The sequence below is a fragment of the Medicago truncatula genome, chromosome 1, assembly GCF_003473485.1.
Source record: "Medicago truncatula cultivar Jemalong A17 chromosome 1, MtrunA17r5.0-ANR, whole genome shotgun sequence".
Lineage (NCBI taxonomy): Eukaryota > Viridiplantae > Streptophyta > Magnoliopsida > Fabales > Fabaceae > Medicago > Medicago truncatula.
The window spans coordinates 36063074-36085767 of NC_053042.1; the positions used below are offsets into that span (position 1 = coordinate 36063074).

The 22694-nt window shown below is 32.6% G+C and overlaps 4 protein-coding genes across 6 annotated transcripts; all 4 read right to left on the reverse strand.

Moving 5' to 3' along the window:
• Positions 1-2547: 2547 nt before the first annotated feature.
• LOC11424432 (uncharacterized isomerase BH0283) lies at positions 2548-6149 on the reverse strand. Of its 2 annotated transcripts, XM_039828304.1 has the most exons (7): positions 5972-6149; positions 5703-5894; positions 4618-4935; positions 4286-4447; positions 4116-4199; positions 3917-4028; positions 2548-2661 (listed from the first exon to the last, which is right to left on the reverse strand). In XM_039828304.1, exons 1-6 carry the CDS (start codon positions 6005-6007, stop codon positions 3921-3923), a joined length of 900 nt encoding a protein of 299 aa, XP_039684238.1. In that variant the 5' UTR covers positions 6008-6149; the 3' UTR covers positions 2548-2661; positions 3917-3920. The 2 variants fall into 2 exon arrangements, with proteins under 2 accessions (XP_039684238.1, XP_003590670.1); XM_003590622.4 differs by lacking the exon at positions 2548-2661 and having other exon boundaries at positions 3846-4028; positions 5972-6148.
• A 4832-nt stretch (positions 6150-10981) lies between these two features.
• LOC11429568 (uncharacterized isomerase BH0283) lies at positions 10982-13712 on the reverse strand. Of its 2 annotated transcripts, XM_039828302.1 has the most exons (7): positions 13513-13712; positions 13113-13197; positions 12814-13005; positions 12369-12674; positions 12052-12213; positions 11638-11721; positions 10982-11346 (listed from the first exon to the last, which is right to left on the reverse strand). In XM_039828302.1, the coding sequence occupies exons 2-7, from the start codon at positions 13140-13142 to the stop codon at positions 11239-11241; spliced, it is 882 nt and encodes a 293-aa protein (XP_039684236.1). In that variant the 5' UTR covers positions 13143-13197; positions 13513-13712; the 3' UTR covers positions 10982-11238. The 2 variants fall into 2 exon arrangements, with proteins under 2 accessions (XP_039684236.1, XP_003590672.3); XM_003590624.4 differs by having other exon boundaries at positions 13113-13712.
• A 263-nt stretch (positions 13713-13975) lies between these two features.
• On the reverse strand, positions 13976-17070 carry LOC11429569 (uncharacterized isomerase BH0283). The gene is made up of 6 exons (XM_003590626.3): positions 16910-17070; positions 16605-16796; positions 15240-15542; positions 14723-14884; positions 14484-14567; positions 13976-14394 (listed from the first exon to the last, which is right to left on the reverse strand). The coding sequence occupies exons 1-6, from the start codon at positions 16937-16939 to the stop codon at positions 14287-14289; spliced, it is 879 nt and encodes a 292-aa protein (XP_003590674.1). The 5' UTR covers positions 16940-17070; the 3' UTR covers positions 13976-14286.
• Positions 17071-18045: 975 nt separating this feature from the next.
• On the reverse strand, positions 18046-21342 carry LOC11431198 (R3H domain-containing protein 4). The gene is made up of 7 exons (XM_003590627.4): positions 21154-21342; positions 21002-21072; positions 20117-20225; positions 19542-19624; positions 18860-19018; positions 18618-18719; positions 18046-18499 (listed from the first exon to the last, which is right to left on the reverse strand). The coding sequence occupies exons 1-7, from the start codon at positions 21215-21217 to the stop codon at positions 18347-18349; spliced, it is 741 nt and encodes a 246-aa protein (XP_003590675.1). The 5' UTR covers positions 21218-21342; the 3' UTR covers positions 18046-18346.
• Positions 21343-22694: the final 1352 nt, after the last annotated feature.

Here is a 22694-nt window from a genome sequence, read left to right on the forward strand (position 1 = left end):
GCTTAGATATAAACTCTAAACGTTTTGGTGGTTGAAAGCGAATTACATCATGTTCGATTTTGACTATCCTTATTGGAGGAAAAATCCTTTACTTTGTTTACAGACTGCTTTGTAATGTCTGTTTCTGTTTTCTTGGATTATTGTTGTGTAACTAATATTGTTTAGTCCTCTTAAGCACACCTTGTGCTTGAGGGATTGGTTATTTCTTTAATATATTTTGCTTAGTTTCTTAAAAAAAAAAAAAAAAAAGGAGCGATCAGATATTTTTAGAATAAGATTTTAATTCCTTTTTCTAAGGGAAGGTGAATGTAGGTTTTAAATTTGTTTTTGACATCTCAAATCCAAAAAAAAAAAAAAAAAAAAAAGTTAGAATTTGCCTAAATGGATACGGAGATGTTTCAACACAAACAATTATGATATATTTGCTTTCTCATTTTAAATTTTGAATAACATAACCTCCCCCAACAACTTCCTCTCTCGCCCTTTTCCAATATCTTTCTTTAATCTATCCCCTAATCCTCCACTTTCATATTATCAATTCATTATCTTTTTTAAAACATTTTATTAGTTCAAGAGCAGAAGGGGGAATGAATCCTCTGCAGTGACTGCAGAGTCCAGTTAAATCTAAGCCTTTGAACACAATTAAATACTTAAAAATATATATGTTAAAAACTTGAAATTAGGAGAGATAATGAATTTAATGGTTTAGATTCCCACATTGCGGAAAATAGGAGAAAAACACACTGGAGCAAATCCTCTCCCACATAGGGGAAGTTGAGAGGAAAGTGTCATAGCATTGGAGAATGTGATTGTGTGAAGTGGTTCCGTAATGATATGATATGGTGGTGGGGTGACAGGTATAGAATATGATATCTTTTCAAATCTCAAAAACCTAAATTCAATTACTACACCAAATCATCTTTTTATTTGGTCATCGTAAAAATCTCAAAATTGATGATTCGTCAAATCTTTTTTGGTTTGATCATAAAAAAAATCTTAAAGAGATCGAAAGTGACAAAGATATAATTAAATATTGATGGAAGAGACTCAATTGAGTAATATTAAGCAACCAAGATAGAACAAAAATTAATCAAGGGATATTCTTCGTTGCTAATGCTAAGGCATGGGTTACTTTATATTTTTGAGGAAAAATAAATATTACCTCGGTTCCTATATATAAGACATTTTTGTCAAAATCACGGAAATTAAGAAAGTAGGTATTTATATTAAAGTTGTTTGTAATCACTATTGTTTTTATAATTTTATCCTTTAAGATGGAGAGTTAGTTTATGTTTTGAACATGTTATTTATTGTTGATTGAAGAAAATAATGTGAAATAAATAAGGGTATGTATGTAAATAAATAATAAATCTATTTAGAAATAACAAAAGGGTCTTATAAAAAGGGACAACATATTTTTTTAAAAAGGTCTTATAATTAAGGACGGAGGTAGTATTATTTGATGAAATTTTCTATTCGTGCAATCTGTTTACATACATAATTTATTAGACTTGAAAAACATGGGGTGTTTGGATTAAATTAGGGTGCAAGTAGAAAAACTCTAAACTAGAATGCACGAGCATCAAAATCAACTCGTTAGTTGAATCAATGAAAACTCAATAGACTTGATAATTGAGCATTTTACTTGTGCTCCATGTTTATATCACCACCAACTAAAGAAAACTAGAAGCACGAAACCACATTTAGGGTGTGTTTGGATTGTAAGAGAAATTGTGAAGAGAGAAATAGGTGAGAGAGAGTATGAGAAGAGAGAAGTATGTGAGAAATAGAGTAGATTTGAGGGGTTGTTTGGTACAAGAGATATATGAGAGAAATAGAAGAGAGAGAATGTCATTATTTTTGAAATGACCAAAATGCCTTTCCTATTAATATTAGTGTTACTAATTTAATTATGTGAATTTTCCTTTAAAATGATGAAATGGTTAGTTATTAAATTATTTTTCTTACCTTACACGACGGAAGAAGTGAATTCACTAAAATAATTTATTTCAACTAATTTTTTTCAATTATTAATTAATTAAATTTATGGAAGTTAACCTAAATTAACATATGCAATGCGAATGGTGACCCAACAGCCCCAAACCTCATCTTTTTCATTTGCTTTCCCAATTCTTTTTCTCCTCCAACACTTACCCATTTTTTCAATGAACCATAATCCCAAATGAACAACTTCTTCACCATAAGCCTCCTCAAAATTGCAATTACAAGTATAGTAAGATTCCTTTTAAACGGGTCATTTCTATTTCACTTTCATTAGAGAATTTCTTCAACTTGGCGGTGCTAAAAATGAAGAAAAGAGGGAATAGATGACAAGGGTATAAATGGAATAGAAAATATTAGCTTCTCTCTTTCTCTTTTCTTCGCACTTCAGCGAAGACAGCAAAAATCTGTGGGCCCCACTATTCTTTGGTCTCTCTTCTCTATTTCTCACCAAACCAAACAGAGGAAGTTGTGCTTCTCTCTTCTTTTTCTCTCTTCAATGGCTCTCTCGCTGCTATTTCTACTCAACCAAACAAGGCGTTAGAGTGAGGTGTGCACGATAGAAAAAATAAAAAATGCTAGTAAACTGAAAAATCAAGCCAAACGTGGGGCGTCGTGTATCTCCTAAAATGAGAGAATTCATTAATTATCCGCGTAAATGGTCGACCAACACTAAATTCAATAGGTCATAATGTTTTGGCTAGTAGGACAAATGTATACAGTATACCAATAAATAACCAGATTTGTAAATTACCCATCGCTTGATGAAATTTTTATACAACACGTTAACCACCACTCTTAAAATTTTGGATCAATTAAGTAAATGGTCCCTATAAATATTCAAAATTATATTTTTAGTCCCTACAAAATAAAATTACATTTTTTAGTCCCTATAAAATTTTTCATCAGCATTTTTAGTCATTATAAAATTTTTTCATTAGCATATTTAATCCCTGTAAAAAATTTCTAACAACATTTTTTGTCCCTAAAATGCTTAAGGAAAATGTAATAGGGACTAAAAAATGTGATTTTATATTTTGTAAAGACTAAAAACAAAACTGTGAATATTTACAGAACTAAACTTAATTAACACTAAAATCTTTATCTATAACATATTCATATCTTGGCCATTTTTTTCATCATAAAATACGGTTGAGATGTACCACTCAATTACTTTCGCCTATTATACCTTTTGACCAAAATATGAGTAAATATATTTCTGTTTTTTATTTTGCAAAATTTCTCATGAACCAAATGAATATTAACGGTAGAATTTCGGCTGTTGCTTTTCCAGAACTTGAACCATCAACAAACTTACATCTCTTGTGGTAGACCATATCTTCTTAGGCGAAGAAACCCTCACATGATCAGAAATTGGGACTACACACGTCTATTTATTCATGTGAACAAGCTTGTTATCTTGACAAATTCCAACTTGGTGGCCATATTTCCCACAACTAAAACACACAACATGTAATCCTTCTTTTTCAAGATTAAGTACAAGACCTAAAATACTTATAGTGAACTTTAGAATGAGTTTCTTGTCCATATCCATTTTTATATAAGAGATTTGCTAGAACACACCCATTAGTTTTTATGTGTGAATGTTTTAGCAAGCTACACCTTAGGATGTATTTAACTACTTTTTATTTATAACTTGCTAAAACACTCATTCTAAAAAATAAGTGGGTGTATTCTAGCAAATGCATACAGGAGTTGCTAACATACACCCACTTATTTTTTAGAAACGGTGTTTTAGCAACATTCATCTTAAGGTGCATTTAACAATTTTTTAGTTATATCTTTGTTAAAACACACCTTAATAAAAACTAGTGGATGTATCCTTGCAAAAACCCCATATATTTATTACATAAATCTGCTGCAAAGCTACTACTTTGACTGAAATGTTAGAAATAGGACTAGACCAAAACACACCCTTCCATCACTGTAACAGCCTTCCCACGCAAAAACACTCTTTGTTTTTGTTCATCAATATGAATATTGAGAATTCCCCCTCTAGCTGATGCCTGAACAAATGTAATCTAAAATTTAGTACCACAATAACAAAAATAATCATAATGAGGGAATAGAAAAGATAGTAATAATAGTACTACCTGATAAGCCTTTAAATCACACTTTCCTAGTTTCTTGCTCCAATAGGATGCCAATCCACAATGTGCACTCCCACAAACTGGATCCTGAAAAGAAAAATGAGTTACTATCAGCATTTTTTTGGAGGCATTAGTAATGTAATTGGAAGAAGATTATATAATCATAGTTCAACCTCATTTACTCCAAATTTTGGGCAGAAAAATCGACTGTAGAAATCAAATCCCGACTCTGGAGGAGCGATCCCTGTAACAATTATCCCCCTTCCAGGAGATTTTACAATTGCATCAAATTGTGGTTGCACTTCTATGACATTCTTTCCAGATGTGACAACAACCTAGGAGAAATAATAAGCTTCATAATGTTCTATATGCACATATTGCAAAAAATATTCAATCTGTTTTTTCAAATACATTTTCAAAAACTTCAAATAACATCTTCTCTAAAAAAAGAATTATCAATAGAAATGGAAAGAAAAAAAAAAAAAAAAGAATTATTAGGAATTACAAGTAAGTCATCTTGAATTTGTGTCCTCTTTATATCAATTATGGAAGCTCCATCCAATGCTTGAGAAATGAGCCAAGTGTCGTCGAATTTGAACTCTGTGATAGGGTCAGCAGGAAAATCCAATTCAATATAAGATACATCCTTGGCTTTACCATTTTGCAAATTCTTCTTATCACTAGTGCCATTGATCGCTGAGATCTTTTTGGCAGTTAACATTCCAGATAGTGTCACAAATTCAATAGTAACATTGTTGTCCACTAAACCAGATGCAAAGAGTGCATGAGAAGCTGCTAATGTGGCATGGGCACAAATATTAACCTGTATTATAATATGATCCAGATAATAATGTTAGTAATAGTTGACAAAAAAAAAATGTTTTTTTTGTTACCGACAAAAAAAAATGTTAATAATAATTAAACATTGCATTTAATAAACATATACTATATATTATGTTGCATCGGTACGTGTATCGTGACGTAACAATACAAGCACGAAAAATGACAATTTTAAAAGTAATAAGGTACCAATGCAGAGGGAAGACAATGGTCCAATGGGTACCGTTGGGCAGGGTACAATAGGGGTAGCACTTGAGTGATATAGAGTTGGGTACAAGCATTGTGACACTGTGATTGACCAATGTCACCAAACTCTATGTCATCCAAGTACTATCCGGTACTATAGTGCTCAATCTCATACCCGCTTTATAAAAATTGTTCTTACCCGGCCACGTTTATAAAATAAGAGTTTTATAACATGTTAAAATTTTCAATTTACAATAAAAGCATGAATGAGGAATAATGGAGTAGTAGACAAGTACTCATGTTTCAGAGACTGCATATGTTCACGAAAGTTGGTCCAACTCGCAAGGAGTTGATTGTTATCCCACAATATTGTGACTTCAAATACAGCAGAAATCGGGTGAATAGACTTCGCTGGTAAACAATTTAGTAAGTATCCCTATCAATAGTTTATGAATCTTGAGACGTGCTCCGATTCTGATGAGCCCCCAAGACCTAACTCATCTACTTATGAAGAAGAAAAAAAGTGTGAGAGTTTGTGGTACTGGATAATTAGTTGTACTATACCTCAACAATGGGAGTAAACCATCTAAGACGAAAACGGGGATTAGTAGTTCCCTTGACAGGAATCAAATAGCAGGTAACATTGATGTTGAACTCAGCTGCTAATACTTGCAACCATTCATCATCCTTCTCTTGATCTAACAAACACACTGCTGCAGGGTTCCCCTTGAACGCCAACTCAGTAAAAGCATCCACCTGTGTAATAACATTAGCATTATTAACTATATTTCATCAACAATAACTAAGTTCAGATTCAAACAAAATAAACTCACCACATAGTATTTCACTGGTTTCTCTGACATTGGCATATTATATGAACAGGTGTTAGTTAGTGCTATATAAAATGGAATGTCAAACTCAAAGTTGTTATTTCATAATATGAACACAACCTACTCCAACATGTTCCAAAGTATATACAGACACTGATGTAGTAATGTTTGTCTTGTATGATTTTAAAAAGATTCTTTATGTTTCCTCGTGGCCAGTTTGGCAATAACATTGCCGGTAGTTTTGGACATGGGCACACATTCTCCTGTATGTCGTGTTACGTCTCTGTCCCAAGATTGTACCTTCTTCTTGAACAACATTGTGGGAGTAAATATGGTTAAAAGGTGTGTTATTTGAACGATCATTTGCATGACAACTTACGAAACAATCATAAATTTACAAAGAAAATTAGATAAATAATAGAGAGAAAAAGTAAAAATATAATGTATGTATGAAAGAGAAAGTTATCACAGATTAAATGTACAAATATTATTTCTCTACTTTTAACTTAAACAAGGGAATTATTTATTTGTTTGACTTATGAGTACAGAAGTGTGCCCTACCCTCTGGCTTTGCCTCAAGCTCTCTGCTCCAGTCCATGTTTTAAAGGAAAAAGCTAAGTTGTGCGAGACAGTGGCCTACGGAGAAAATCACTTACTCATGAAAATTAGTTATTTATTTTGTTAAATAAAACACTCATTATAGGATGTAGAGGGAGGATCAATGCTACTTTTAAAAAGGTCAAGGATCTATAATGCTCTATGTGAAAAGGCAACGTTGAGAATAGACAAATATTGAACTCCCAACAATGTTTAGTGAAAAGCTTGAATGTCCAGCTTCATCAAATCACGGTAAAATGGATATTGAGGCGCGAGAATTTTGGTTTCAGCGTGAAACCAAACAGGCCACTCGTCACAACTCACAAGTTCAACCGATAACTTACTACCTCCTCAATTATTTGCCCTCTGACAAGCATATGATTCATGATTGACTTGACTAATTCGTAATCCTATGTTTAATTACCCTAGCAAAACAATTATCCAACGTCTCATAATTTTTTATTTTTTTTTTAAGAATAATATTTTATTGATTGATTAATTGATAGCAACAAGAAAGTAGCCGATTGGAATGGTCTTGCATCAGTCTTACTTTTCTTTTTTAAAAAAAATCAATTTTACTTCTTATACTTGTATATCTTTTTTGTCAAAAAAAAAAAAAAAATATTTGTATATCTTTATAAATAGAGCCTAGAATCGGGAGTTGAGCCACAAGTATAGAAAAATCAAGTTTATCATGTTAACTTGTGCCCTAATCAAAAATAAATAAATTCTTGTATTGTGAATATAAATAATTAAACATTAACAACATTGAATGCAAAAATTCTAAAAAGATATTTTTATCTTTAGCTTTTTAACTCGTGTCTATATATTGCCATTTCCTTTTTATTAATATTTTTTACAATAATGTGGATCGTTGGAATCGTCTCAACACTTATTTTTACATTGTAATTTTTTTGGATCTGTTTGGCACTTCATTTATAGGTGGTTAGGTTTGTCCGTGGCTGCCCCTTTACAGGTGTCGGATCATTTTGCTCAGTTTACTAGTAGTGCTGATACCACTAAGGTGCACCATTCTATTCTTCAGGTTATTTGGTTTGCTGTAGTTTGGGAAATATGGAAGGAAAGAAACAATAGGTTGTTCAATGTCAAAGATTGCTCGGTTATCCAGGTGATCGATAAGATTAAGTCGCTTGCTTTTACGTGGTTGAGGACGAAGTTTATTTCTCTTTCCTTCAATTACCATTGGTGGTGGCTTAGTCCGTTTACCATTTTAGGCATTGGCTAAGAGTTTCTTTTCTGTTTTTGTTTATGATCTCTTAGGTAACTTTTGTATATATTGTTCTTGACTCTGATGTCCTTTCCTGAGTATGTCTTGTGCTCGGAAAGACTTTTTTGAAGTAGTATTATAATTCATTTTAGCTTCTTCAAAAAAAAATATTTTTTACAATAAACATGTATTTGATTTGTTAAAAAACCAAGAACCGGGTAAGACAAATACTTTTGTCCAACGTTTGATTTAAAAAGCAATAAAGAACTGCACAAAATAATGATTTGAAAAAGCAATAAGGACATCACAAAAAAAGAAATGGAATAGACATCTACCCTTTTTTTGCACCGTACCAAATTAGTGGACAAAGTTTTGTTTAGAGTTTTTTTTTTTTGCTTAAATGGAAATACTGTTTTACATCTTCACCAACTTTTAAAAAGTTGTTTTTAATAAAAAAATAAATTATTTTTAACTTTCATTTATCTCTTATCTTTTCGAGAATTGCTGATCCCACATTACATAAGGCTGTGCCACACGAGTAAATGTCGTTTTTACCCCTGCGGCAGTTAACTACCGAAGTTTGGAACCGGCTGCAGTTAACTTCCGAAGTTCCTTCGACAGTTAACTGCCGACGCAAAAAATAAAAAAAATAAATGCCGAGGAACTCATCAATTTTTTTTTTATGTTTGAGATATCCCACATGGAACTCTTGAACTCAGTATGGCACAATCAACTAGCCCCAAAATCCTTCGGCACGCTGAAGTAGTTGAAAATTAAATCCTGCAGTAAATTATCAAAGGTATTTCCATCTTATGTTCTGGATAAATTGCAGAAGCTGGAGACGGTGATAGTAACTGATTGTCCTGCTCTGAAAGTTGTATTTGAAACACAAAGTCTACAAGCAGATGGAGGTATGCATATAAGGTTGGATATGCAATTGAAAACTCTCACTTTGAAGAATTTACCGATGTTGAAGCACATATGGCATGGAATCCTAATGAAAGCATCAAGTTCCGAAACATCTGCCTATTGGGAGTTATTGAATGCAAAGCCCTTAATTATGTTCTTCCCCTCTCCACGTACATCTCAAACATAAAAAAAAAAAAATTATGAGTTCCTCGGCAGTAAAGTGACGAGGTTTTTTTTTTTCGTCGGTAGTTAACTGCAGCCGGTTCCAAACTTCGGTAGTTAACTGCCGCAGGGGCAAAAACGTCATTTACTCGTGTGGCACAGCCTTATGTAATGTGGGAACAACAATTCTCTATCTTTTCCAGTTTTTCTTTTTTACCTTTCCTTACTTTGTGCGTTACGATGATTATGATATCTCTTTTTTGCGTTGTTTAAAAGTTTAATGTAAAAAATTTATCTTAGAAATTGTACATTCAAGACATTGAACCAACACCAACAATAAATAACTTTTTCTACATAAAATTTATCAATTATTTCTATTTTTGAATCATTAACAAGTTTTCTAAGGTCATTTGTTAAAATAATTCAAAAAATTTAAAATTTTGTTGTGTCTTTGCATAGTGAAAACCAAACATTGCACATCATAAAGGGTATTGTAGTAAATGTTACATTATTTTGTCTTGTGCATTAACATATCAAACAAGGTACAATACAAAAACTGTTTGTCCTGTGCATCAACCATCAAACACAACGGCGATACAATTTTTTTTCTCCAGTATCCAACCTTTTGCAAATCAAAGTCACCCTGAACGAACAAATTAAAGCCCAATGAGGTAGGATAAAATTTGACTATAGTCTACACTAATAAACCAATATACTACTATTTAATACATTAAAAGTCTTTCTTTCGAACTAGTGTCTTTTGTGCTATGAATTTTTATCAAAAATTGGACGTCAAATCATATGATGAATGAATGTTTAAATGATTGTTTGATTATTTATATTAAAAGAGATACTTTTATAGTTTTATTGACATTGAAACTGAGCAAATGATTTAATATTCAAATGATATAAAAAAATCGCATAGAACAATTATCATATATATATCCCTCTGTAAAAAAAAATTATAATACTCCCTCCGTCCTAAATTGTATGATGTTTTGGGCATTTCATACATATTAAGAAATGTAATTAATATTGTGTGGGAAAGAGATATTATGAGTTGTTTTACAAAATTATCCTCAATAAATGATATGAGAAAGATAAATGAAGGAATTGAAAGAAGAGAGAGTAATAAATAGTTAAGGATATAATAGGAAAAGTAAATTAATTTTTCATTGGTATTGTAAAGCGATATATAATTTGAGACAAATATTTTTTCTAAAGTAACATACAATTTGGGACGGAAGGAGTATACATTTATACTTTAAAATCTAAAATATTATATGTTTTCTACGCTCGCTAGAAAGAGTATACTCTCTGTTCTTTTTAGCTATTATTTCAGAGTTATTTGTATATACCAAAGAAAATTAGTAAATGTTACTATATTAATTCCCCTAAAAAATGTTATATTACTTTTGTTGATATTATATTTTATCTTTATAATATTTTTAACAATTTATTATCTCATTTCAACTATTGTTCTCCTTGTAATAAATTGCACTTTTTCTTCCTATAGTTTGCCAATTGTGCAATTTTGCACCCCATAGTTTTAAACGAGCATCCCCTATAGTTTTTCCCCTTTCTGATTTTATGGTCCCCATGACATTTAATGCTGATATGTTTGTTTCACGTGCCCCCTTCTCTCAAAATCTGAAAAATACCATTTTTTTTATTTTTTAAAAAATGGAATTACACACGTGGAACACATTAATTGATAAAAAAATCAGCACTAAATGTCATGGGGACCATAAAATCAGAAAGGGGGAAAACTATAAGGGGCAAAATCGCTCGTTTAAAACTATGGGGTGCAAAATCGCACAATTGGCAAACTATAGGGGGGAAAAGTGCAATTAAGCCTACAATAATTAATGTCACGTTCAATTTTAAAATTTTAAAAATGAAAGTTAAAAATGAACACAAGAGCGTTTATATTAGATTACACCGATATGTTCTCGTGAGCTTAGCTCAGCTGGTATGAACAAATGCATAATATATGCAAAGTTTGGAGTTGAAACCCCAGCCACCACCAAAAAAGATTACACCGATCTCTTATAACTTAACTAAGTTTGAGTTCGAATTAGTTTTAAGCATGTTAATGTTTCTCCCTTAAAGGCATGTGTGCAAATAGGATCCATACACACTATTCATATCATGAACAAAGTACAGCACAAAGTATTTATTTATTCAAGTCATTAACTTGAATGAGGATTCAAGTATCAAAAATGAAAATCCAATTTTAGAATATTTATTTATCACCCCAACATGGATTTTGGAAGTTGGGTATATTTTTTTCAATGTTACACAAGAGTTTAAAAAACACATCTGCTATGAGTGCAAGTTTGCTACTACTTTGACTGCAATGTTAAGAATTGGATTAGACCAAAACACACCCTTCCATAACTGTAATAGCCTTCCCACGTAAAAACACTCTTTGTTTCTGTTCATCAATATGAATATTGAGAACTCCTCCCCTAGTTGATGCCTGCACAAATGTAATCTACAGTTTAGTACAACAATGACAGAGATAACCCAATGAGAGAAAATGGTAGAATAGTACTCTCTCTCTCTCTCTATCCCACAACAAGTAATAATAATATATTTGAAAAAAATGTGTTTCAAAATGAGTGTCACTCTCAATTTTCAACCTAATATTAATTTCTTTTCTCTAATTATACTTTCTGATTAGTAATTATGTGCATCACTTTCAAGTCAATAACTTCCTTAGTACGTGTAAAATAAGCAAATATGACGCTTATCGTGGAATAGAGAGTACCTGATAAGCCTTTAAATCACATTTTTCGAGCTTCTTGCTCCAATAGGATGCCAAGCCACAGTGGGCACTCCCACAAACAGGATCCTGAACCAAATATGAGTTATCAACAATATTATCTAATTTCTTCTATTTTCATATCTTCAATTGAATATAGACTGGACTTGCTTTCTATAATATCCTTTTTTTCTTAGAAATGACCAGCATTGGACCTTGTAATTTGTAAACATAGGTAGTAATAACAATATTATAACTAAAGTATACACTCAGAAGAGAACTAATGTTGTGTTAAAATACTCAAATTCTGAACCTTACCTTGGATATTGTATATTCAACTCTTCAATCCATTTGCATTGTTAAGAAGACCTTAACAATGCAATTGGAGGAACATTATATTCATAGTTCTCAACCACTTACCTCATTGATTCCAAATTTTGGGGCGAAGAATCGACTGTAGAAGTCAAATCCAGACTCTGGAGGAGCAATCCCGGTAACAATTAATCCCCTTCCAGGTAATTTAGCAATTGCATCCAGTTGTGGCTGTATTTCTGTGACATTTTTTCCAGATGCGACCACAACCTAGAAGAAATAATAAGCTTACCAATTTTGAATGTGCACAAATTACACAAAACATAGTTGCAGTTTTGCATTTAAGTAGACTTTGTTCGCAGTCTTTCTGCTAGTTACTAAATATTGTGTTAATAAATATGAAAGTTAGAAGACTAAGGAATTACAAGTAAATCTTCTCCTGTTTTCTTTATATCAATTATGGAAGCACCATTTGTTGCCTCAGAAATGAGTGAAGTATCATCAGAATTGAATTCTGCAACAGGGTAAGCAGGAAAATCCATTTCAATATAAAATCCAGCTGCAGCTTCACTATTCAGCAAATTCGGCACACCAGTCACATCCATCGATGGGATCTTTCTAACTGTTAAAACTCCAGACAGTGTCACAAATTCAATAACATTCTTGTCCACCAAACCAGATGAAAACAGTGTGTGTGCAGCTGCTAATGTAGCATGGCCACAAAGATTAACCTGTAGTAGTATTATAATAAGATCCATATAATGTTAATACAAATTGTTTATATAATGTATTTAATAGCCTATGTCTAAGAATATTGAAAAGTCTCTGATTAAAAACAAGTGTGTGTGATTTTATGAACATAAATTGTACCTCAACAACAGGAGTAAACCATCTAAGACCAAAACGAGGAATAGAGGTTCCATGAATAGAAGTCAGATAACATGTTTCCGAGATGTTGAATTCAGCAGCTACTGATTGCAACCATTCATCATCTTTATCTTCTTCTAATAAACACACAGCTGCTGGATTCCCTTTGAATGCTGAATCGGTGAATGCATCAACCTGTGTATGTACATCATCATATTACTCAGATTCACACAACAGCTATGTTTTTTTGTACAGTAATAATAACAAATACAGTTAACAGTTAAATAAATAAGCAAACATACCACGTAGTATTTGACATGTTTCTTTGCCATTTGATGATGAGGGAACAAGTGTTGGAGATAAAACTGGTCAAAGCCCCTATGGATGCTGTGGACACAGTCAATCCACCTCAATAATATATAGTAAATGAAAATCAAATACACACACACATGTTTTGAATCTGGACCTCTGTACCAAAAAAATATTAAATAATATGGACCCCTATAATTATAATAATAGGCAATTGCTAAGAAGGGAAAGTGTCTCATGTGATATACCAAGGTTGTTTCCAACTGAACTTGATACTTCATCTTTAGGTCTATCATCACCTCTCAAGATATGTATTATTCTAAACCTTTCACCCACCTTAATGAAGTAATATATATTAATTTCAGCGTTAGAATGTCAGCATTACATCCCTACCATTGGACTTTGTCTTGTCTCCGAGGCAGTCCCAACCAAACATTATTGTCTTACGAGCATTTCTTCCACCAATCCGCTGTTACACTCTGAGTTCGGTATAGAATAAAGGCCATTGTAACTTTTTTAAGTAGAAAGTTAAGGATTTCCATGTCCTTAGTACTTCAGAGATAGTGAGCGAGAGTGTTGATTCAGACAAAAACAAGAAAAAGGAATAAAGTTTTCAACACTAATATTTTGTTTTTTCTTTCACCTAAAAAAAATTGTTTTTCTAGTTTCTAACTCAAGAAAAATACTTAGATGGTCAGGACCATTTAGACATGTCATCTAGAGCACACAACAAAATATCATTCAATTATAGACGTCAACTTGATTCAGTATTCAAGTGTCAAAATCGAATTATAGACGATTTTATAATCATCCGAATACGGATTTTTGGTCTATTATTTGCAAAGTTATACAAGAGTTCAAATAGACGACATCTATTCATGACATTAACAAGGTTTCCAAACATCAATATCATTTTTATCTGCTCATGCATTGGATGAATATGAACAACTATTCCACTAGATGATGCCAACTCAAAAGCAATCACCAGACCAATTTATTCAACTTAATAAATCCTACAACACTCAAACCAAGATTTGTGTATATCAAATACACAAAATGCTCAGGACTAGACCAAAATAATTAAGTGCTCCAATAACAATTTTATCATCTGATAGTAATTATTACATGTATTGGTGCATGTATTTGACTGCAATGTTAGGACTAGGACTAGACCAAAACAGATCCTTCCATCACTGTAACAGCCTTCCCACGCAAAAAAACTCTTTGTTTTTGTTCATCAATATGAATATTGAGAATTCCCCCTCTAGCTGATGCCTGAACAAATGTATTCTAAAAATTAGTACCACAATGACAAAGATAATCACAATGAGGGAATAGAAAAGATAGTAATATAATAGTACTACCTGATAAGCCTTTAAATCACACTTCCCCAACTTCTTGCTCCAATAGGGTGCCAAGCCACAATGTGCACTCCCACAAACAGGATCCTGAAAGCAAATATAGGTTATTAACAACATTATCTCATTTCTTCTATTTTCATATCTTGATGCAGTTTAACAGTTGAATGTCGAAGATCAAAATCTGAAGCTTTACTTCGACATTCAGTATTGAAACATTCTAGTCGTAATTCTTAGCCATATACCTCATTGATTCCATGTTTCGGGCAGAAATATCGACTGTAGAAGTCAAATCCGGACTCTGGAGGAGCGATCCCTGTAACAATTATCCCCATCCCGGGACATTTAACAATTGCATCAAATTGTGGTTGTACTTCTGTGACATTTTCTCCAGATGTGACAAGAACCTAGGAGAAGTAGTAAACAAACAGTTGATATTTGGCATGTTAGAGTAAAGTAGCATGAGATATAGATATTTACTACTCCTTTCCTCAATAATCAAGCAGGTTCACAGATATTAAATAACAATAACATATGGTCTTCAGCATACTCTCAAGGATATGTTGTTTTCTTGAAATAACAATAACTAAGATATCATTCATGTTATCTATACAAAGTAACTACCAATTTTGGTGGGACTTTGCTTATACAAGTTTACTATTAACAGCACTTTTTTTCTTCAAATCTTACGGCTACCATAACCACTAATTAATATCTGCTTATCAAACAATAAATAAATGTGGAATAGAGAAGAGGAATTACAAGTAAATTATCTCCATTTGTTGTCCTCTTTATATCAATAATGGAAGCACCATTCAATGCTCCAGAAATGAGTGAAGTGTCATTAGAATTGAATTCTGCAATAGGGTCAGCAGGAAAATCCAATTCAATATAAAATCCAACCGGAGCTTCACCGTTCTGCAAATTCAGTGCACTAGTGACATCGGTCCTCTTCGCAGTTAAAATTCCAGATCGTGTCACAAATTCAATAGCATTCTTGTCCACCAAACCAGATGAAAGTAGTGTATGTGCAGCTGCTAGTGTGGCATGGCCACAAAGATTGACCTGTGGTATTATAATAGCATCCATGTAATGTCAATAATGGTATAAATTGCGATTATGAAGATGAGTTTATTATCGTTACCTCTAAATCACAAAGATATAAACTAAACAAACACAAAACTGTCCCTAAAAGCACATCAATACAATGGCCAGATTAGGGTATTCTTAAATTTCTTTAGCATACATTTTAGTTTTGTTGGCATTAATGTCTGTTTTTTTTTCTCTTTATCAATCATTAAGTTTCCCTTTTGTTACGTTAGAAGCAACCTTTGTTCAAAAGAGTAACAAAAAATTCAATGCAAATAACGAACAGCCGGTCTTTGGCCAATATTGCCTACGTTTCAGACTGCTGAGACACGCGGCAGTTGCTTTGTATTACTACCTCCGTTCCTTTTTAATTGTCACTTTTTGATATTTTACACAAACCAAGACAATCAATAAATGGTACTACTTTTGATACAATTGTTATTACTTTTACTATAATGACCTTGTTAATTTAATATTTCATTTCATATGTTTCTCTCTCCGCAATAAATATCTAAGGGTAATATTGATAAAACAACATTTAATGATGCATTGAACTTTGAAACTGACAGTTAAATAGAAACAAAAATTTTCTCTAAAAGTGACAATTAAAAAGGAACGGAGGGAGTATAAACTAAATATTCAAGTTTACAGTGTACAGACGGTATTTAAATGCTACGATCTAGATTACAACGTTACCTCTGAACCTTTTAAGGCCATTTCCGCTTATTAGTTGTTGGGTCACTAGGGGAGCCTTAGGGGACTGTCCACATCGAGGCTAGAACAACCGCACAAGCAAGAGAGACGCCACACTCTTACCCAAAACCTCAAGGCAATGGGTTTATGGGTCCTCTTAAGGTGTTCAACCTTTACTATTTTATCCGGGACATATAACTCACACTTGCAAACCAACATTAGTAACTATGAGTCATACTCAACTTGCTTTCAAAAATTGTCACATGTACTTGGCTCTTAAATTCTACGGTTACATTATACAAAAAGAAAAAAGTATGTATGATTTGTGGTGATAAATTGCAGTACCTCAGCAACAGGAGTAAACCATCTAAGACCAAAACGAGGAATAGAGGTTCCATGAATAGGAGTCAAATAACATGTTTCAGAGATGTTGAATTCAGCAGCTACTAATTGCAACCATTCATCATCTTTATCTTCTTCTAGTAAACACACTGCTGCTGGATTCCCTTTGAATGCTGAATCTGTGAATGCATCCACCTGAGTATGTACCTCATCACTCAGATTCACACAACAGCTATGGTTTTCTTTCACAATAATAACAACAGTTATAACATTACTCAATGAAATAAATAAATAAACAAACTACATACCACGTAGTATTTCACAGGTTTCTTTGCCATTGAAGATATTCTAACAGTAACAGGTCTTGCTGATGAAACTGGTCGATGTCCCTATGGAATGAGCATATGTACTATACACAGCTCAGCCGCCTCCAAGACTTTAAATGATAACATTGTATAAAAGTTTATGTAAAGTGTATTGAAAATTAAAATTTTTGACTTTTTTTATAAATTTTTTTTTCTTATTTTAGAATCTAAAGAGTATTATGAGACACTCGTTATCAAGACCTAATTTATTATAAGTGAACAACAATACATATAACACCGACTGGACTGGTCAATGGTTGTTGGAGTTTTAATTAAATCATTTTCAAACATTATTGCTGTAGTATAATGAGACAATTCTGTGGAGTATAAGAGAAAAAAAAAAAAAAAAAATACTCCCTCCGTCCTTATATATAACACCCTTTTGCCAAAATCACATGAATTAAGATAGTGGATATTTGTATTAAAGTTGTTTGTAATCACTATTGTTTTTACAATTTTATTCTTTAAGAAAGAAGGTTATTTATATTTTCAACATGTTATTTATTGTTGATTGAAGAAAAAGATGTATAATAAATAGGAGCATGTATGTAAAGAAATAATTAATGTAGTTGAAAATAACAAAGGAGTCTTATAAAAAGGGACAAAAAAAATTCTCAAAATGGTCTTATAATTAAGGACGGAGGGAGCAATATCTTCCAACATGACGTGATAAAATTGACTTCTAAAGACAAAAATCTCTTACCAACAAACATTATTTATAAAATTAAAGCAATGAACCCTTTAGTCAATCTTCATCTGTTTAATTTGTGGTCGAAAATTTTATATAAAAAAATCTCTTACGCTAAAATTCCCAACTTTTTGAAGATGATTCAAATAAGGAGATGTTGTATTTTACTTTAGTCAACAGTATTAATCAATATCTTATTTGTATTCAATGTAAATCTTAGGCAATAGCCAATTTTCTGCTCAATTGTCTTCTAATCTTTAATCTAAGAATCTTGATGAACTACTCTCGCATTGAATTTAGATTGTTGGCCGGAAAATAGGTAAAATTTGACCAAAAATTGCTCAATCAAGAAATCGCTAGCCATCTCGTTTTATATATACACAGACACATATTGACATATAAATCGGATAATCGTAAGTTTTCATAATTAATAATTAAAATCTTATTTCATAAGCTACAACAGAGAAAACCAACAATCAACATTTTATTGTTGACTGATGGTATCAACCAATTAAAAATACAGGTTGGCGATGAACTAATTTACAGTGATATTTGGAAAATAAATTAAAATTAACTACAGTTTGAACACTGTCCATCCCCGTACAAAGGGAGGGGCTTGATTTTAGTTCTGAGAATATCCAATAATGGGTTTTATTGTATGGACAATGGACAGCAGTTCTGCCCAGAACAAACTACCAACTTCCTTCCTTCGACATTCTCAGGAAATGGGACAGAGTGATCTTTGGGAGCTCCGGAGAAGCCCTTTTCTTCTTCTTTATCTTAGTCGTCTTTGACGTCTCTGTGCCATTCAGATCAGACACCGTGTCTGACGCCAGATTGTAGAACTGTTTACAAAAACATCACAGCAAAAACTCTTAGTTTTTTGTGAACATTTTTCTTCTGTCATAATAGAGCATCATATTTTCAGCATATTAACAGAGGGGTAGCTTATCTGATACTTACCTCACAAACTCCATGCAGCAACAATCTATGGAAAGGATCTTTAATACTAAGTTCAAGAAGGTCTCCATCTGTGCTTTCGGTTATGAAGGCCCGTAGACATTCCTGGGAGTAATGAAGGTTCCATGTAAACGCCGACAAACAGATTTTAAACACAGCAAAGGAAAAAATACAACAAGCACTGATAATTTAGCCCCTTTTCCATGTAACAGGACAGAGCAGCATCATAATAATCAGGTATATACCTCATAACCCTCTATGAGTTCAAAAAGAGAGCTGCGGCGAAGTGCCTCTCTTGTATTACTACCAACTCTACGCCAACCATTCAACACAGCCATCTTGTCAGCATCAATGCGACCTTCCTTCTTTTCTAAAGAATTTTCAAAGGCGTGAATTATATTAACCTACCAAACAGATAAATCAGATAGTTGTTTGTCAGTTGTGAATTGTGAACGCACCACATCCATGAAAATATAATCATAGCAATTTTCATACGACAATAAGCATGTCAGCAACCCTTTCAAAAAAAAAAAAAGCATGTCAGCAACCAGCATACAGATTATATTTTCACCTTGATCTAAACTAATATAATTCCTCACACATGTACTCATAGTTTCACGTGATTAGGTAACCCACACAAACCACTACATATGTAAATTTTACACAAACCATGATAACACTAACAAGATCTCAAGCACTATAAACACAAGTCACACCCTAAACAACATTAGGACCATCCCATCATAAAAAACTGCTAAAGAAACAAGGGAAATTTTGAAGTTATAACTAGAAGTTGCTTTGCCAAGTTAAAAGCCAATATTAACAAAACTGATGCTTGTTGAATCCAATTACAAGGGCATCAAATTGCTTTCTTAAACAGTGGAAGTTTTGAAGAAATGATCTGCGAAAGAGAGAAAGAAATATAACCTCTTTGTCCATGTCTATATTTCTGAATCTGTCCCACTCCTCCACATTAGTCAAGGAAAATGTTGAAGGTGGAACTTCATCACCTGTTTTATGAACCCAAACATTATAAACATAAAAAAGGGAACAACGGCCCATAGAAAAAGGAAAGAAAGAATAAAGCCACTAGGATTGGACTAGTGGTGAGGGGCATGGGTAGTTTGCACGAGGTCATAGGTTCAAACCTCAATGCGACCATTGTACTCTAAGAAAGGAAAGAAAGAATAGATTAGAAAGTGGATATAAAATTATAATATCAATTAAAGTTCCAAGCCAGTTCACTTTCACAATATCCTGCATATTTGATGTAAATTTTATATGCATTCTCCTTCATTCAAATGCACTTAAATAACAAAGCATGCACACAGAGAAGAAAAACATGAAACATTAAATAAGTTTCGTGTATGGAAGAATCCCATTCTTGTTGCCTAAATGCAACTGCAGTCTCAGGCAAAAAGAAAAGAAAAGAAAAAAAAACACCAGTATAAGCGTTGTGAATTACTGCATAACACACACACATCAGTCACACGAATAATTACCAAATGGTGGTGGAGCAAACAAGCCTCTAATTTCCTCTGCATTTAAACGTGGCACAAGTTCCATCAAGAGGCGGTCATTTAACCACCTACGAGATCTTCGATTTGTGACCTGAAACAGTTAAAATTAAACTCAAGTTAACTCAGAATAAGTAAAACCATGAATTAATACAATACAAGCACTTTTATGAAAACACAAATAAACAATTAGCAAAGATTATAGCTTCTTGTGACATAATTACATAATCTTAATTTCAGTTCATAGACGCGCAGTTATGAAATTCTTCATTTATCCTCCATATTTAAGATGCAAGAGCGACATATAGAGAACAAATTCAGCTAATAAATACTCTCATTAAGGTGAGTTCATTAGAGTAAGGAATTTGAAATGAATTAAAGCTAAACAATTATAATCAACCAAACATTTCCTTTTTGGTGTTAGCCCTCTGGTTCCTGGGGAAAAGGACTCTGGTAATACAGAGTTCGGCCGTGAGGTAGCCAAGAATTATTCCACTCAGGAATCCAAATCGGGTACCCCCGATCGATTCGTCCTTTGGCGGAGCTCATTAACCACTTGAGCTTAATCACTTGATTACAACCAAACATTTCTTATAGAGTTAAAAACCAATTAGAAATTCTGATTTGTTTTGTTTCATTGAAAAGTTGATAAAATGTCACTCTGTCATCTCATAAATACTGATAAGTTTCATATTTTGTTCCATTATGTATTGATAAAAATCCCATAACAAATAAAAATAAAAATAAAAATAAGAACAAAAACTTCCATTTGTTTCTTATTTATCTCACACACTTAACAGAGACAGTAGCAATAGATAAATGCTGAAACAAAAAACAAATGATTATTTTTTTCAATTGACACAGACACACCTTTCCCGTAAAGCTTTCAAGGAACTCAATTTTCTTTTCAATTGACATCGAATTGGATTTTGCACCATCACCTGCAACAAAAAAAAAAAAAAATGAATTTTTTATTTCAAAACACGAACCTGCAGATGCAAATGAATAGTTGGAAAATGAACCCCTGGGGTGGTTGATCAAATGAGAAGAAAGGAGAAGGTCGAGATCTCTGTGCTGAAGAACCATGATTGTTGATTGATGAAGCAAGTAGATCTAAGGAAGCGGTGATATATGAGAGGATTGAAACGAACTGAAATTGAATAATGATTTGTTTCAAGTCAAGATAAACAAACTAGTGGAAGAGGTATTTTTTGGTCTCTCAGGGGGAATATTCTTTTGCTTAATTAATGCAAGTACTGGACCGGGTCCGTCACACGCTAATCACTTTCTTTTTCCTTTTTTAAATATAAATTAAAAGTCATTATAAATAAATATGATGAATCTATCAACAAACTTACATTATTATTAATGTTAATAGTATAGAATGACAAATTGAATATGTCTACAAAATATGAGTTTATGCAAGTCTATGGATCTGAAATGCTGACAACGTAAAAGTTATTGATTAAATTTGCATGTGATTAAAGTTAATTTTTCAACTCGAAACAAATAAACATCGCATAAAGACAAAAAAAAAAATCAAAAGAAATGTATTCGTGCTAAGACGATGAAATCACTAAGCAAACGAAAGAAGACTTAAAATATATGAAAATCGTTTAGTTTGACTAGAAGAGAAAGAAAAACAATTTAAATGAGTAATATCGAGGCAAAAATGACTCAATATCAGTAGATCAAAAAGAAGAAAAGTGATAATGATTCGGGTTTGGAAACGAGATAAAAATGGTGAGAAAAAGAGAAAAGTATTTTTCTATTGTATTTCACCAATTAAATGTCCATCACGATTTTTTAATAAGAAAAATTATTTTTCCATATTTCATGCTTGTCGCGTGTCCTTTGAAATTTTGAAAAAGCTATGAATTTCGAATTCTAAATTCAAATGGGATATTTTGGTCATTTTCAATTGGAAAAATAATTGGATCAACATTCCAAACCATGTTAAGAACATTTGTCACCCCTTTCAACCATCACCCCGAACACCTCATCCTAAAGAAATCTCCTGGCAACTAATACCAAATGATTTTCAGACAAATCAAAGAGATGCTTGAACCTATCATGTAAGGGACCGTCCTTTGACCACAAATCAATTTAAAAAATAATTTAGTCACATCATCCACCACCCGCAACAAATTATCATCAAACTAAGTCTCCACCTCCGCTTTCGCACCTCATTAGATATCCACCATATCTTTCCATTTAGTTGACCGTCCCTCCCTCCTTGCCCTCCTTCCTACCCGTACATAGTGATTAAAGCCTTATATCACATATCCCCTGATCCACATCCTAGATATTTGTTTACGTAACAAAGTTATATTAAACTCCCAAATTAAATAATGTCTAATCATAAAATTTTACTATCTTACGTTTTTCTATTCATAAAATTAAAGTGTCTCTGTCAAAGGATGTAGTGGTTGTTAGATTGCCAATATTATGGAGAGGTTAATTGTACACTGCACAAGTAAAATTGTAGTGCGTAGTGCAATATTTTTTATACTATTAGAGTAATAAATCGTAAAATGTTGAGACTTATTGTTTCAATGGTAAA

Coding starts and splice junctions, on each gene's coding strand:
- LOC11429569 (XM_003590626.3), bottom strand. CDS start 16,939: ATGGCAAAGAAACCTGTGAAATACTACGTG. Junction 16,797..16,909: donor AACCTGTGAAATACTACGTG/GTATGTAGTTTG, acceptor GTACATACTCAG/GTGGATGCATTCACAGATTC. Junction 15,543..16,604: donor GGTTTACTCCTGTTGCTGAG/GTACTGCAATTT, acceptor ATAATACCACAG/GTCAATCTTTGTGGCCATGC.
- LOC11424432 (XM_039828304.1), bottom strand. CDS start 6,007: ATGCCAATGTCAGAGAAACCAGTGAAATACTATGTG. Junction 5,895..5,971: donor AACCAGTGAAATACTATGTG/GTGAGTTTATTT, acceptor GTTATTACACAG/GTGGATGCTTTTACTGAGTT. Junction 4,200..4,285: donor CAAAATTTGGAGTAAATGAG/GTTGAACTATGA, acceptor TTTTCTTTTCAG/GATCCAGTTTGTGGGAGTGC.
- LOC11431198 (XM_003590627.4), bottom strand. CDS start 21,217: ATGGTTCTTCAGCACAGAGATCTCGACCTTCTCCTTTCTTCTCATTTG. Junction 21,073..21,153: donor TTTGATCAACCACCCCAGGG/GTTCATTTTCCA, acceptor TTTTTGTTGCAG/GTGATGGTGCAAAATCCAAT. Junction 19,019..19,541: donor ATATAGACATGGACAAAGAG/GTTATATTTCTT, acceptor TCTGTTTGGTAG/GTTAATATAATTCACGCCTT.
- LOC11429568 (XM_003590624.4), bottom strand. CDS start 13,415: ATGATAGACCTAAAGATGAAGTATCAAGTTCAGTTGGAAACAACCTTG. Junction 12,675..12,813: donor GGTTTACTCCTGTTGTTGAG/GTACAATTTATG, acceptor ATACTACTACAG/GTTAATCTTTGTGGCCATGC. Junction 12,214..12,368: donor AAACAGGAGAAGATTTACTT/GTAATTCCTTAG, acceptor TATTTCTTCTAG/GTTGTGGTCGCATCTGGAAA.